The sequence below is a fragment of the Lagenorhynchus albirostris genome, chromosome 10, assembly GCF_949774975.1.
Source record: "Lagenorhynchus albirostris chromosome 10, mLagAlb1.1, whole genome shotgun sequence".
NCBI lineage: Eukaryota > Metazoa > Chordata > Mammalia > Artiodactyla > Delphinidae > Lagenorhynchus > Lagenorhynchus albirostris.
In genome coordinates, this window is record NC_083104.1 from 78,614,487 (window position 1) to 78,630,327 (window position 15,841).

Consider the following 15,841-nt stretch of genomic DNA (forward strand, 5'->3'; position numbering starts at 1 on the left):
TATTTATTTAATTTTTTAATGACAGTCTTAATTTAAGGGATATATGTTCTTCTATCTCCCACATTGTTCTCTACTGTAAGTACAAGGGGATGCTGTTTGATGACCTAATGAGGTCAAGGAGCCTTGAAGATCATTTCCCTAAATCAAGAAGCCCACAGACACTTCACTAGGAGCAGATGAATGCTTGGCTCCCAGGAAGACTTCCCAGCCTCCACTGCTCCTCCTCTGCTCACCTCACCGAGCTCCCAGCTCCCAACTCCCAGGATGCAGTTCCCCGTTACTTTGTGGATATCTGTTTCCCAAGCCCTCCAAGAAGCAAGACTGATAAACTGGGGAAAATCACTAAGCAAAATCATCACCCCTAATGTACTGTCCCTATTTGTTCTTTCACTATTTTCTTTCTCTGAAAACTCAGATAATCAAAGATTACCTGGTGCAAGAACTCATTTTATCGAGAGGGAAACTGAGCCTCAAGGATGTGAAATACCTAAGGGCATGGGTAGTTAATGGCAGAACCACAGTGAACATAAAAGTGTCCTCTCCTCTAGTGTTCTGGGCATCTAATTTCCAGTCCAGCATTCCTTCTATCTGAACAGACTGAGGTCCAAACCTGAACCAGCTGCCTCTGCAGACAAATACCCTCCTTGCTCTGCACACCATCTTTGTGCTTCTGACTGTTCCTCCAGCTCAAGAGTGTATCTGAGAAACCAGTCCTACTCAAGACTGGGCACCCTGAGCTCCAACCACCACCTCAAAATGGCCAGTTTTACACTTTTGTGAAAACCCACCTTGTTTCCCATCCTTATTTCAAAGCTAGGGTTGGTATTTCAAAGGACAGCACACAGGGTGTATTTCACTGGCACAGGAGGCGGGCATAGGCAGGACAACTAGTATCAGCTTTGCCCCTTTGGCCAGCAAACACATTCACCTTGACCTCATCCTTACCAGACAGCAACAAGCAAGAAATCTTCTACTTAAGGATGGTCCAAAACAGGCCACAACCTTGTCACACTACCTTCAAAACAATCAGCTGGAGAGTCAAGGTGTTAGCTCAGTATGGTCACTGGCATGCAACTGGGTCCCAAAAGGAATATTCAAGATTCCAACCTACCCAAATAACATTATTTGTACTTTAATTCAGTCAAAATATTGAGCACTTCCTATTTCCTAGACACTGTGTTAGATGATACAAAGACTAATAATAACTGTCTCCAGGTAGCTTCACAGTCTAGCAGGAAAATCAGATACATAAACAAATGACATGCAATATGATAGAAACATGCATGGACAGCTGTGTCCCAGAGAAAAACCAGCAACACAGAAGCACTCTGTGAAGACCGATGCTGTATAAAGCCTCACAGGAAGCACCAAGGGAGTTACGAAGATGAATAACACGCTGGCCTTGAAGGGTAACAGTAAAATCTAAAACTGGAAATAAACATATGTCTTAGACATACTTTTTCCAGCCAAATAAAACACAGTACAAAATGAAGCAAAAGTTACTAGAGAGGTAGGTATAAGCTATGTGTTATGGGAGCTGCTCATTTCAGCTAAATGATCAGGAGGGACCTCCAGACTTAGAAGACACATTTGAACCAGAGCTGGAAGGACAAGGCGCATTTTGATATAAACTGAGGATGGGAAAGGGCATTTCAGAGACAGTACCTAACAAAAGGCATGCAGGCATTACAGATCTTCCTTGACTTAAGATGGGATTACATTCCAACAAACCCAATAAATTCAAAACATCATGATGTAAATGCATTTAATACACCTTAACCTACCAAGCATCATGGCTTAGCCTAGCCTACCTCAAATGTGCCCAGAACATTTATCTTAGCCTACAGTTGGGCAAAATCGTCTAACACAAAGCTTATTTTATAATAAAGCATTGAATATCTCATGTCATTTACTGAATAATGTACTGAAAGTGAAAAATAGAATGGGTGTCTGGGTACAGATGTTGGTAAATATATCGGTTGTTCACCCTCATGATTGCATGGCTCACAGCCACTGCAGCCTCATGAGAGAAGATCATACCACATAGCACCAGCCTGAGAAAAGATCAAAATTCAAAATCTGAAGTACAGCTTCAACTGAATGTATATCACGTTTGCACCATCGCAAATTTGAAAAATTGTAAGTCAAGCCATCGTAAGTTGGGGACCGTCTGTGGAAGGAGAACAATCAGGACCCCATGAGCCCAGGTCATGGAGCGTGGTGGCAGGTAAAGCTGTAAAGGTTGCAGATTTCAGATACTAAGTCAAATAATAATTTAAATGCTAAGGGGTCTGCATTTTGTTCTGAATGCAAGTGAACGATACAAGAAAAGGCACAATCAGAGCCATGCTTTGAGGATCATTATTGCAGGAATGTTGAAGGCGGGTGGAAGGCAACAATTGGGAAGAGCAAATGTGGTTATTAAAACAGTCCAAGTACACAAAGGAACCCATCTACGGAAAAGAAACAGACTCACAGACATAGAGAACAGACTTGTAGTTGCCAAGGGGGAGGGGGTTGGGGAGGGATGAATTGGGAGTTCGGGATTAGCAGATGCAAACCATTATACAGAGAATGGATAAACAACAAGGTCCTACTGTACAGCACAGGGAACTATATCTATATTCAGTATCCTGTGATAAACCATAATGGAAAAGAATATAAAAAAGAATGTGTATATATGTATAACAATTGCTTTGCTGTAGAACAGAAATTAAAACAACATTGTAAGTCAACTATACTTCAACTAAAAAACAAAAACAAAACAGTCCAAGTGGGTGAGCAATGAGTTAGAGGAATGGCAGTAGGTCTGGGAATAGGAAATAGATGTGAGAGACACAGATGCTGCTGAGATGGCTACGTGATCACATGTGGAGGAGGGACAGGGGAGCTCACGATGACTCCATGTCTCCAAGGTACATGGTGAGGTCAACACCAGAACCAAGGAGATCAGGAGAAACTGCATCCCACTTCCTCTTCCATCTGCATCTGCTTCGCCTACCAAGGTCATCCATCTACCATCGCCACTGAGATTTCAGCTGCTCATGGCCTTCCTCACTGATCAGTCTGGGTCTGTCTACCCAAGAAAACACCTCACTGCGGAGAACGGGCAGAGACAGGGTGACATGTCACCAGCCATGTCTGCATCCACTGACCCCTCTTTTATTTTATTTTTTTTTTTTGCGGTACGCGGGCCTCTCACCGTTGTGGCCTCTCCCGTTGCGGAGCACAGGCTCCGGACGCACAGGCCCAGTGGCCATGGCTCATGGGCCCAGCCACTCCGCGGCATGTGGGATCCTCCCGGACCGGGGCATGAACCCGTGTCCCCTGCATCGGCAGGCGGACTCCCAACCACCGCGCCACCAGGGAAGCCCGCTGAGCCCTCATTTTATCAACCTTGGGATAGGCCTCAATGTTTCCGAGGAGGAGCCGTCCTCAAGGACCTGAAATGGAAGTTCACCTCACTTAGAAAGTGGAGAGAAAAAGAAGGAGGAACCAGCTCCTTCTGTCTTTCCTTCTTTTTTTTTTTTTTTAACGATTTTTTTTTGATGTGGACCATTTTTAAAGTTTTTATTGAATTTGTTACAATATTGCTTCTGTTTTATGTTTTGGGTTTTTTTGGCCCAGAGGCGTGTGGGATCTTATCTCCCCGACCAGGGATCAAACCCACATCTCCTGCCTTGAAGGCAAAGTCTTAACCACTGGACCACCAGGGAAGCCCTATCTCTCTTCCCTTCTTATCCCCCTTTCCTCTCCTCCTTTCTTGTTATCATTGTCTGTTCTTGCCTTCCCTCCTTTTCTCTACCCCCACCTTCCTGCAGTCTCTACCTCCATTTTCATTCCTCTCTTTGTCCGGTTACATTTCCCCACTACTTCTTCCTCCTGAGGAATTGCGTGAGTTAACAAGTTGCTTGGTAACATGCAGTGTTAGACGTGCCTTTGATAGTAAATCTCACGTCTCTTGAACCTAGTTATTTGTTCCTCAAGCAGAGTAGACATTCAACAAAGCAGGCATTAAATCGATGAAATAATATGTCCTGTCATCATGAAATTATGTATCCATTTTTTGTTTGTTTATATGGTGAGACCATGGGTAGTTTCTGGAACGGTCTCCACCACATCTGGCTAGGGAATCTGGTGAGGAAAGGAGTTATCAAATGGGAAATCAAGGCATATGACCAAAGAAGACTTGAATGTGAGGTCAAACTTTTATTTCCCCACGAGCCATTAAAATAGAAGGTATCTCTTACGGCAGTTTCACGCACGCTCATAAATAAATGATTTCTGTGTTTCCACTCAGCTTCTGACAAGTCATAGTTCCTTGAAGAATGAAGAGAAGACATAGTCTTTAGAAGCATAAATTTCTGTCCTTCCCATTTTCCTCCAGAAGCAGATTATTGCCCGTCACGAAGGGGAGGTTTTTCTCTGACCTCATTCAGGGATGGAACTTTTAACCAAAATGGTGTCACCCCTGAACTCACTCCTACACGCCAACGTAAGTGACCACAGAAGGAGAAAAGCCCTATAAAAAGAGAGAAGGTAGCACTACACTTTGTCCATCTCGCAGCAAGCACAGGCTCATCCACTTACAGTGAACTGGGAGAAACTACCATGGCTCGTGTAAGAACTTCATCCGTGGTGAGTCCCGCACGAACGTGCAATGCTCTCGTCGATTTGGGCCAGATAATATTTCTGGACTGCAGGCATGAAATCCTGGATTCTAGCTATGGAAATCCAAGAATACGGTCTACGTAGGATGGGAAATGAAACCCTTGATAGATACTTGTCATTGTATAGCATTTTCAAGAACTGGTACACATCAGTTTGAAAGGTGAGATTAAAACTGAAAGATAAAAAAAAAACAAAACTGAAAGATAGCTATACTGGGGGCTAAACCACACAAGAAGTGTCACACGATGCTGTGCTCTAAGAAAGAACGCTTATTGAAAATCTGTTTCTCTGAGTACAAGGGATTCAATATAATTCTCCCATTTTTCTTCAATCCAAAATGAGATGGGTCACTATCCTTGAGGATTTAATAAGTTGTGGCAGTGACTTTTCTTTCCATTATCCTGTTATTATACTATAGTCTTGGTACGCTAACCCTATTTATTCTAACTAGACATAGATGTATAGATGGTATAGGTGTGGTTTAGAGTAAATTGTCTTTATGTTTTTAAAATATTTAAGTTAAAACGTCTTTTTTGAAACCCAATTTGATTACTGAATCCGTATATGTAAATTTAGAAAACCTGGGAAATATACCTAAGAAAAACATAAGGGGGGGTCCATTTTGGGTTGGATGTTTGCCAGTGGTACCAACAGAATTTTTAACTGATACAACATGGATTTTCTACAGCCCTTTATTTCTAAGGTGTACATTTGATTTCACATAGGGTTTCACAGAATGCACGGGGCGGGATCGATGGTGCAGGAGGACATTTCTTCCTAGAAAATCAAGGTCATTACCATCCCAATGACCTGAGAGTGATGCATGTACTGACAGGTTGATGACTTGCCATCTTCACTAAAATTACTGCCAGCCAATGAATAATGTGGTTTTTCTAAGTTAGAAAAGAAAAATGTTCAAGACTGGTGGAAATGCCATCCTAATATTATTTTGTTCATCTAACCAGCTTTTCATTTAACAGACCTGAAAATTTCGTATAGATTGTCCTTGTCCATAGCATGTTCTCAACTATCAGCAATTCCATCATCACCACACTTTGTTGACAAAACCCATGTAGCACTAACCCAGTTTCCCACCTCTCTTTCCTTTCCCACCCAGTTCCAGTCACTGCTGCTGCTGCTGAGTCTGGTGGCTCTTGTGAAGGCAGGAATCATAATCCCACAAAGTCCAGGCTGCCCGCATGTTGAGGACAAGAACTTCCCCCAGTATGTGAGGCTCAACCTAAACATCCTTAACCGGAACGTGAATTCCAGAAGACCCTCCGATTACTACAAACGCTCCACCTCACCTTGGACTCTCCAGTACGTAAAAGTCCCAGATAAACTCTCTGTATTCTTCTACCCTGTATGTATCAGACTGCCAGCTAAATCACCTTGAGAATGGTATTACTCAGAATCATCCGTCAAAACTGGAAGGGCCATTGTGTAAACCAATGATTCTCAAGCTTTCATTCTACAGATTTCTTTGATAGAGCACAGCTCTCCCCAGCCCCCATAACACCTATTCTACTAGTTCTCATTGCCCCAGAAATCCATCCAAATGAACGGTGGTCATCATTCTCATATTTATGACACCCCAAGTCTGTTGTTTATTTATTTTAAAAAGAAATAGACATTTATTGTAGGAGATTAGTGCTTGAATTCTCTTTACCAGAGCTCCCAGAGAAGATTTGTTGAAAATAACTATTAATTAACTGGGATTTTTGTGCTTTTTTGGTTGTATTAACACTGGGAAAATATAGCTTGAATACCAGTGGAAGAAGTATCATGCTGGGTATTTCCACCCTTTTTTGAGTTAGACAACATCCCCAACAGACCAATATTTGCTGTGTCCTTAGTACATCTAGTATTTAGATGGATTAAGTACAAAATGTATTTTGATAATTTGATTTTAGTAAAGCAAGTAATCCTCAGTTGTATGGAGCCTACAGATTCACCTGACTGTAGGGTTTCTCGTCTTCTTACTTCTACTTACTAAGAATAGTTCAAATAAATGAATTCAGAAGTCGAAGCAGCTGGAGGGGAGAGAGAAGGTTATAAAGGGGCTTAAGATCTTGTTTGCAGCCCTTCACATCAGCCGTGGGCTCTGTTCCATCAGTGTGCTGTCAGATAAAATTTGAGTGCATTCTCTGCTTCAAAGACAGACTTCATTAAGTCAGATTAACAGTTATCTTGTTTCTATACTAGTCCTTTAGTCTTTTTTCATCTATCAAATGTACCCTAAAGAAATTAACCTTTGTGTCAAATTTAAATCCTTTCTGTGGTTTCAGTCTATCTTCTTTTGTGTATGCCGGAAATTGGGGAAAACTAATCATTGTCTTTTTTTCTATAACACTTCATGGGCTTCGAAACACAAGTTTTCCCCAAACTACTTCTTTTTCAGACTAACAGCATTTAGAGAATTCACAATGCCTATCATTTGCTCCCCTGTGAATTTGTCTCCCTCTGTTTATTCCTGTTTGATTTCCTTCCTGCTCTACCAGGAATTCACTTTCTTCCTGGCTTTTGTCTCCCTTGCAGCCGCAATGAGGACTCTGAGAGGTACCCCTCTGTGATCTGGGAGGCCAAGTGCAGCCACTTGGGCTGTGTCAATGCTGAAGGGAAGGTGGACCATCACATGAACTCCGTCCCCATCCAGCAAGAGATCCTGGTCCTGCGAAGGGAGCCTCAGCACTGCCCCCACTCCTTCCGGCTGGAGAAGATGCTGGTGGCCGTGGGCTGCACCTGTGTCACCCCCATTGTCCACCACATGGCTTAAGAGCTTCCGGTCTGACCCCCAGTCCCCAAATCAGTTAGGCTTTCTGGGGATTAGACCCAGCCCCATTTCTGACCCAAATCACCAGGGTTCTTAGTTCATCCAGTGGAAACTTCAGAGGGAACACTGGTTTATAGATGGAATCTGAACCATTTTTCCCTTTCCCCAAGAAGGAAGTTTTAGACTGAGTACCAATTTGCTTCTTGTTTGCTTTTCTAAGGGCTTTAAGTTATTTATGTATTTAATAGGCCCCAAGATAACTTTGGGGCATGAGATTCCATTTTAATGAATTACATGCCTTATTTTGTATTTTTTTAAGACAAGATTCCAGACTTGGGAATTTTATTATTTAAAAGGTAAAACCTATATTTATATGAGCTATTTATGGATCTATTTATGTTTCTTAGTCTTTAGAGAAAGGTGAAATATATGAGTATCTGTACTGCCTAGGGAAATCCTAGATAGGATTAAATAGCAGGTGAAAATTTCTGAGTTTGTACTGCATATGGCTACAGGATTTTCTTCTCATTGTCTCTTAGGAGTGCATGACATGGCTGAAAAGAAAGACTAAACCTAGTTTCATATTTATTACCTTAACTTTGCAAATTGTTCAGGTTTCACAAGAGAGACGGCAAGTCTAACTCTGCTCTGTTAAACCCTTGTAATAAAAACAATTGATAATAATAAAGTTTGGGAAGAAAATTCGTTTCCTTATTTGTTTTCTCATTAAAAGGACTTCCGAGGGCTTTCCTGGTGGCGCAGTGGTTGAGAGTCCGCCTGCCGATGCAGGGGACACGGGTTGGTGCCCCGGTCCGGGAAGATCCCACATGCCGCGGAGCGGCTGGGCCCGTGAGCCATGGCCACTGGGCCTGCGCGTGCGGAGCCTGTGCTCCGCAACGGGAGAGGCCACAACAGTGAGAGGCCCGCGTACCGCAAAAAAAAAAAAAAAAAAAAAAGGACTTCCATGAGCTCAGCTCTTTCATATTTGGAAGGGTGTGCAAATTTATCAATAGAGCAAAACAAAGCATGCCTTTGAGTAGCAACAACCTCCACCCACCCCAAGTCCAAGTTCTCAATGTTATTCAAGACAATACAAGATGGAGGCCCGCATACTATTATCCAATGCTGTGGACACGCACACTCTGGAGCAAATTAAGCAAATAAAAATAATGGCCCTGGGAAAATGACATGTCATTTTTAAAGATCATATGGGGGGAAGAAAAAATCCTCCCGAAGGTATGACCTGAGGTTTGACAGGAACGAGGAAGTTCTGGGAGGAGACATTGTTTTCAGACTAGAACGGCAGTGTCTCCCCAAGCTCAGTCTGCTTTTGAAGATTAATGTCAACCAGAGATCTAGAAAGGAACATTTCTCTCTTGCTCAGGTCATACCCCTAGGACAACCTCTCCTGCCCTCGGCCTCTGATTCTGTGCACCCCAGGACACAGAAAAGAGCCACCGGGGCAAAACAAACTTCAAGCATGAGAAAAGTTCAGCCCAAGTAAAATAAAAACTGAACCATATTCAATTCCAGAGTAGTTTCAAGTTTCAAGTCATAACCATTTTCCCCAATCACGGCCCAGCGTGTCCTACTTGCCCTACTTCTGGGTGCCCCTGAGAACTCTCAGGCTGGACCCACAGGCTCCCTGCTTCTCGAAAGACCATCTTCTGCAATATTTTATTCTCGAAACTCCAGCCGTACCCAGAGGGCCATGGCTTTTCTCTGCTTCTTTTCCAATTCCAAACCCAGGGGTCACCTTCTCCAGCCCCGCTCCTTCCAGTGTTCTTGTGCCCTGAGACCTTGAGTCTCATGACCAACTCCCATCATGGTTTCCACACAAGAGATTCACAGGCAGCTGCCACTGACAGTTTCTCACAGTCTGTGCTTTAAAACCTCTCCCTGCTGTTCATTTCTCACTCTTCCTTGAATGGTAGTGGTGAAAATAAAACTGTGTTTTTCCTTTGGGATGGAGAGCAAGAAAAGGACATATACATCCACAGTCCTGAACCGTGATTTCCCACTAGACTATACTCCTGGGAATTTTGAGGGTGGGAAGAGGCAGTTGCTTTCCAAGCCTCTTCTCCCCTGATGTGGGGTGCTTTTATTCTCCCTTCATTTGCCCCAGTTAGCACCATCATTCACCCCATCATCTCTGCTAGAAATCTGCGAGGCATTCCTGACTCTTCCCTCTTCCTCTCTCTCACTCCCGACACCCACAAATCCCCAACCTCATTGTTTCACTTCCTGAAAATTCTCAGATTAACGCCCTCCCTGCCCAGGTTCAGGACTTCATCTTTTCTCATTTCCCTCCCGCTATTGGGACAGCTTCCTGTCTGTCGTTGCTGCTGATCTATCCTCCAACATCTATCTATGGCACAAAATCAGACATGACAAAAGACACCCTCTGTAACCTGGCCCTGGACGTGCTCCTGCTTTATCTCATGCTGCTTCCGCCTTGATGTTTCACCCTGCACTCTTGACTGCCACGCTGTTCTTGACCTCCGTGCCTGTGTCATGCGGTCTGCTCTACCTGTATACCTTTACCACCTTCTCCCTTCCTGCTCCTCTATTCATACCCCGCTGGTATGGTCTGAGTGTCTGTGTCCCCCCAAAATTCCTATGTTGAGTCCTAACCCCAAAAGTGATGGGACTGAGAGGCAGGATCATTGGGAGGTGATTAGGTCATGAATGAGATTAGCGCCCTTATTAACAAGGCTCCAGAGAGCTCCCTCTCCCCTTCTGCCAGGTGAGGACACAATGAGAATCCTGGACCCAGAAGAGTCCTCACTCAATCATGCTGGCACCTTGACCTCAGACTTCCAGAACTGTAAGAAATAAATTTCTCTTGCATATAAGCCACCCAAAATATGTGATATTTTGTTATAGCAGCCCAAATGGCCTAGGACACCTGCCCTCCGCACTCTGCCCTACCCCCACTGCTCTACCCATTCTCTCCACGTAGGTATCATCTCCTTTAAAGAGCCTTCCTGGACCTATCACTCCAGCAATCCCAAATTAAGTCTCTCTCTTCTGGGCTCCAAAAGCACTGTGGGTATCACTTATCACTACTCTTACATACGATATGAGCTCTTTCTTTTAACCAGTTGGTGGTCCCTTGAGAGCCAGCCCATCAGCACCTGACCTGGCACATAGCAGACAGTCAATATTGAGGTAACCTTTGAACCAGTTGTCCAGAGACACCTCAAAGTCAACAGACAAAACTAAAGTCATGAGCTCCATTCCCAAACTAGCTTCTCTACTGCCTTTTTTATCGACTCAAATGATATCACCTGTTCATCTGAGCGAAAAACCTAGATTTCTCTCTGTCACTCACTCCTCTCATCCAACGAAGGACAAATCCCTCATCAGTTGTCTCATATCCTCTTCCTCCTCCCTAACTCCAGAGTCATGTTTAAAGTTGCACTGTAAAGGGGGACTTCCCTGGTGGCACAGTGGTTAAGAATCCGCCTTCCAATGCAGGGGACAGGGGTTCAATCCCTGGTCAAGCAACTAGATCCCACATGCATGCCACTACTAAGAATTTGCATGCCACAACTAAGGAGCCCGCCTGCCACAACTAAGACCTGGTGCAACCAAAATAAATTAATTAAAAAAAAAAAGTTGCACTGTAATGGGATCCTAACTGGTCTCTCTGCTTAGCTTCTTATAGTTTATAATTCAATGTCTCTCAGCTTCTTGGGGAGTCTAGTCAGGGTAAGTAATTAAGAGCTGTTGCAACGAGCAAAACTCAAATAAACAATGTTTATTGCTTGCTCATGTTACTGTCCCCCAGGGGTCCTCAGGGAGCTAGGCTCCACTCAGACATTCAAGGACCCAGGCAGGTAGAGTTTCCCCCTCCTTGTAGCAGAACCAGAACTGCACTGTCTCATCCAGTAGCCACCAAGCACATGTGGCTGTTGAAACCTTGAAATGTGGCTCGTCCTACCTGAGTTGTGTTATAAGTGTAAAATACATACTGATTTCAATGGTTTTTTTGTTATTTTTGAGAGTAATTCTTTGCAAGAGCTCAATTATCAGTTTTCTGAGTCATAATTTTAATGTGTGGCCCACATGGAGAGGGTGCTAACAGTACACTTAGCATGTATCTTTCCTAGGTACAAAGCACGAACAGGTAGTGTATAAGATATTAGGGGGATTGTGAAAATATTCTTAATATTTTGAGGGGGTTAAGGCAGTGGAATGGTGAGATACTTGTTTTTCATTTTGGTTCCTTGGTTCTGGGGATCTGAAATTTTCCTTTATTTTTAAAAAAACTGAGATGTAATTGACATATAACATTGTGTTAGTTTATTTGATATATGTATATATTGCAAACTGATTACCACAATAAGTTTAGTTCACATCTATCATCACACATAATTACAACTTTTTTTTCTTATGATGAGAGCTTTTAAGATCTACTCTCTCGGCAACTTTCAAATATGCAATACAGTATGGTTAACTATAGTCACCGTGCTATGCATTATATCCCCAGGACTTATTTATCTTATAACTGGAAGTTTGTACCCTCTTACCATTTTCACCCATCCCAATATTTTTTTAAATGTAAAATATCTGGCTAGTTTTTAAGTGAATCTGAAAATTGGGTTTAGACCAAATTAATTAAAAGAGACCATATTCAAATATATTGAACTTTTTAAATTTTTAGAAGTAAAGAAGATATAAGGCTCACACCTAGGAGGAAAATACCAAATCAGGAACCAAAATTATATTGATGTCAAACTTTTCCACATTGAACACCAGGAAGTAATGGAGTAAAATCTTCAAAGCCCCAAAGGAAAGAAAGTACAGATCAGACAGCAGCTGCTCTGACAAGCCTTCTTTGACCACTAAATGATACATTTGTGACATGTTATGGAGTTATGCACTTAAGAGTTGCACATTTCTCTGTATGTATGCAGTGGTTCAATACAAATTTTGCTTAAGAAAAAAAAATGTCTAACGTGTAGCTTCTCTCTCTCTCTCTCTCTCTATATATATATATATATACACATATATACATATATATATATATATGGAATATTCTTTATCCATTCATCTGTTGATGACCACTTGGGTTGCTTCCATGTCTTGGCTATTGTAGATAGTGCTGCTATGAAAATTGTGCTGCATGTATCTTTTCGAATTACAGTTTTTGTTTTTTTCTGGATATATGCCCAGGAGTGGAATTGCTGGATCATATGGTAGTTCTCCTCTTAGTTTTTGTTTTTGGTTTTTTGGTTGTTTTCCTTTTTACTTTTTATTGGAGTATAGTTGCTTTACAATGTTGTGTTAGTTTCCGCTGTACAGCGAAGTGAATCAGTTATATGTATACATGTATCACCTTTTTTTAGATTTCCTTCCCATTTAGGTTACCACAGAGTACTTTTAGGTTTTTAAGGAACCTCCATACTGTTTTCCATCGTGGCTGCACCATGAGGTGATGTGAGGACACAGCAAGATGATCCAGGAAGCAGTCCTCTGCCAGACCTTGATCGTGGTCTTCCCAGCCTCCAGAACTGTGAGTTTCTGTTGTTTATAAGCCCTCTAGTCTCTGGTATTCTGCTATAGCAGCCCGAATGGACTAAAACATCACAGAATAGTTCAAGTGAGGGGTTCCTGGTCGGTGAGCATGCCTCCTTCCTGAGGAGATTCAGGAACCCAGTCTCTTTTTCATTTCATGAATATAAGGGGTATTGGGAAATGAGATCCCTGGATGAGCAGATGCATCCCAAATACAACTCTGCACGGGCCAGCTCTGCTTCACTGGCCCCAGCCCACAGCTCGCAGTGTCTGCGAAGCCTCACTGCTGCCCTCCCCGGATGTTCCTGCAAACTCTCCAGGCAGGTGGAGCCAGACCATGAGCAAAATATAGAACACGGCTCCTGGGAGCCTCCCGCAACAGTGGGAATGATGTTCTCCCCTCATCAGCCAGGTTTGTGTTCACCACCTGGTTTTCCAAAACTAAGCAATATATCGTCTAAGCATGCAAATATAAGTGTGATACTATAGAGAACTATAGAGAAAAGCAAGACAAAGATGAACACCAACGTCAGGATAGTTGTTCCTTCTAGAGGGGAGGGGAGGAGCATCTGGGCAGCAAGTCCTGGAGATGTTTCACTTCTTAACTTGGGTAGTGTGGTTTTGGGTGTTTGGATTTTGTTTGTCTTTACTGAACTCTTTAAATTGTACACATACATTTTATTCATTCTTTTGCGTACATGATGCATTTCACAATTAAAAATTTTAAAAGGTACAGAAAAAAGGGAAAAAAGTGATAGATGCAGCTACACAAAACTGTAAATCTTCAATAGGTTAAAACATTAAACTGAAAGGCAAACAACAAACTGAGAAAATATTTGTCAGGAATACTGCAAGAGGTTAATATCTGGACTATGAGCCTCAGTACTAGACACACTCCCACCTCTGGAACTTTGCTCTTGCTCTTCCCTTCGCCTGACACACTCTTCCACTGAAAGCCTCACGAACTTCCCTCCCCTTATTCGAGTCTTTGGGCAAATGTCACCTTCTCAGTGAAGGCATCTCTGAGCACCCTGGCACTCCCTCTGCAACTTCCCTGATTTATTTTTCTCCGTGGCATTCACCTCCTCCTAATATACTATTTCACATGTTTATTCTGTCTTTGTCTATCTCTCCTCACTAGAATGGAAGCCCCTTGAAGGCAGGAATGTTTGTCTGCTTTGTTCAATGCCGTATGCCCAGCGTCCGGAACAGTGCTTTCCTCCTTGTAAATGCTCACTAGACATCTGCTGACTGAATGATTATGAAAAGCTCACGTTAAATTTTTTGTATTTATTTTATTGAAGTGCAGTTGATTTATAATGTTGTGTTAGTTTCAGGTGTACAGCAATACATATATATGTATAATTTTTCAGTTATACATATATGCGTAAGTATGTATAATTCAGTTATACATATATATGTATAATTGTTTTTCAGATTCTTTTCCCTTGTAGGTTATTACAAAATATTGACTATAGTTCCCTGTTCTATACAGTAGGCCCTTATTGGTTACCTATTTTATATATAGTGGAAAAGTTCACATTAATTGATAAGACAAGCATTAAGAACATCTACTCAAAAGACAGAAGATACAAACTAACAACACAATAAGGCACCAAAATGTCTTTGAAGCACATGTGGAAATATTTACTATCACTAATAAATAAATTCACATTAAACAATTACCTATCTTTTGCCTATCGAAGTAGCCAAGTTTATCTTTTTAACTATAGTAATGTTGGCAAGAATGTGCCAAATTGAGCAATTATTCACTGCTGATTAGTGTAAAAGTATACAACATCCTGAAAAGCAAGTTTACAATTTCATTCAAGAAACTTAAAAATATTAATGCTCTTTGGACCACTAACTACTCTTCTAGAAAGTTATCAGAGCAAAATAATTTTAAAATATATTAATAAAACTGTGTACAAAATTATCATAGCTTATCATACATATCAAGAAAACTTTTGAAATGTTTAAAATGTATTCTAAATACTTGGGTAAAAATCAGGATGAGAGAGAGAAAATAATTCAACTATCGAAAATAAGCTGGACTTCCCTGTTGGCGCAGTGGTTAAGAATCTGCCTGCCAATGCACAGGACACGAGTTCAAGCGCCTGGTCCTCGAAGATCCCCCGTGCCGCGGAGCAACTAAGCCCATGCGCCACAACTACTGAGCCTGCGCTCTAGAGCCCTTGAGCCACGACTACTGAAGCCTGCGCACCTAGAGCCTGCGCACCGCAACGAAGAGTAGCCCCCGCCCTCCGCAACTAGAGAAAAGCCTGCGTGCAGCAATGAAGACCCAATGCAGCCAAAAATTAATTAAGTTTTACAAAAGGAAATAAGGTATTAAAAAACAGGAAGGATATATTAAAAATACAGGTATAAAAATACAGGAATTACTCTGGGTCATGGGGAATGGATAATTTTCATGTTTTCTTTCTAATTTCTCATTTTAAATGAACATCTCTTTCTTTTTAAATAGGGATGCCTTTATGGTCTGAAAACTGGCAACTTTAAAAATAATGGTTAAAAAATAAATAAATAAACAAACAAAAATAATGGTTGTTTGGTAATTTGAATAAATCATTTCCTTTTTTTTTTTTTTTCTTTTGTGGTACACAGGCCTCTCACTGTTGTGGCCTCTCCCGTTGCGGCGCACAGGCTCCGGACGCGCAGGCTCAGCAGCCATGGCTCACGGGCCTAGCCGCTCTGCGGCATGTGGGATCTTCCCGGACCGGGGCACAAACCCGTGTCCCCTGCATCGGCAGGCGGACTCTCAACTCTGCGCCACCAGGGAAGCCCAATCATTTCCATTTTTAATGAAATAGCATAATGAATGGAAAATATGAGATTATATGAAAATGGCTCTAA

At 42.1% G+C, this 15,841-nt stretch overlaps 1 protein-coding gene across 1 annotated transcript; it reads left to right on the forward strand.

The window, feature by feature from the left end:
- Nucleotides 1-4,611: 4,611 nt before the first annotated feature.
- On the forward strand, nt 4,612-7,447 carry IL17A (interleukin 17A). Its single transcript, XM_060164229.1, has 3 exons — nt 4,612-4,638; nt 5,795-5,991; nt 7,210-7,447. Exons 1-3 carry the CDS (start codon nt 4,612-4,614, stop codon nt 7,445-7,447), a joined length of 462 nt encoding a protein of 153 aa, XP_060020212.1.
- The last annotated feature ends 8,394 nt before the right edge of the window (nt 7,448-15,841 follow it).

What these genes read in the sequence shown, in the direction of transcription:
- IL17A (XM_060164229.1), top strand. Translation starts at nt 4,612, where the DNA reads ATGGCTCGTGTAAGAACTTCATCCGTG. An exon ending in GTGTAAGAACTTCATCCGTG is followed by an intron (nt 4,639 to 5,794) that starts GTGAGTCCCGCA and finishes ACCCAGTTCCAG; the next exon opens with TCACTGCTGCTGCTGCTGAG. An exon ending in ACCTCACCTTGGACTCTCCA is followed by an intron (nt 5,992 to 7,209) that starts GTACGTAAAAGT and finishes TCTCCCTTGCAG; the next exon opens with CCGCAATGAGGACTCTGAGA.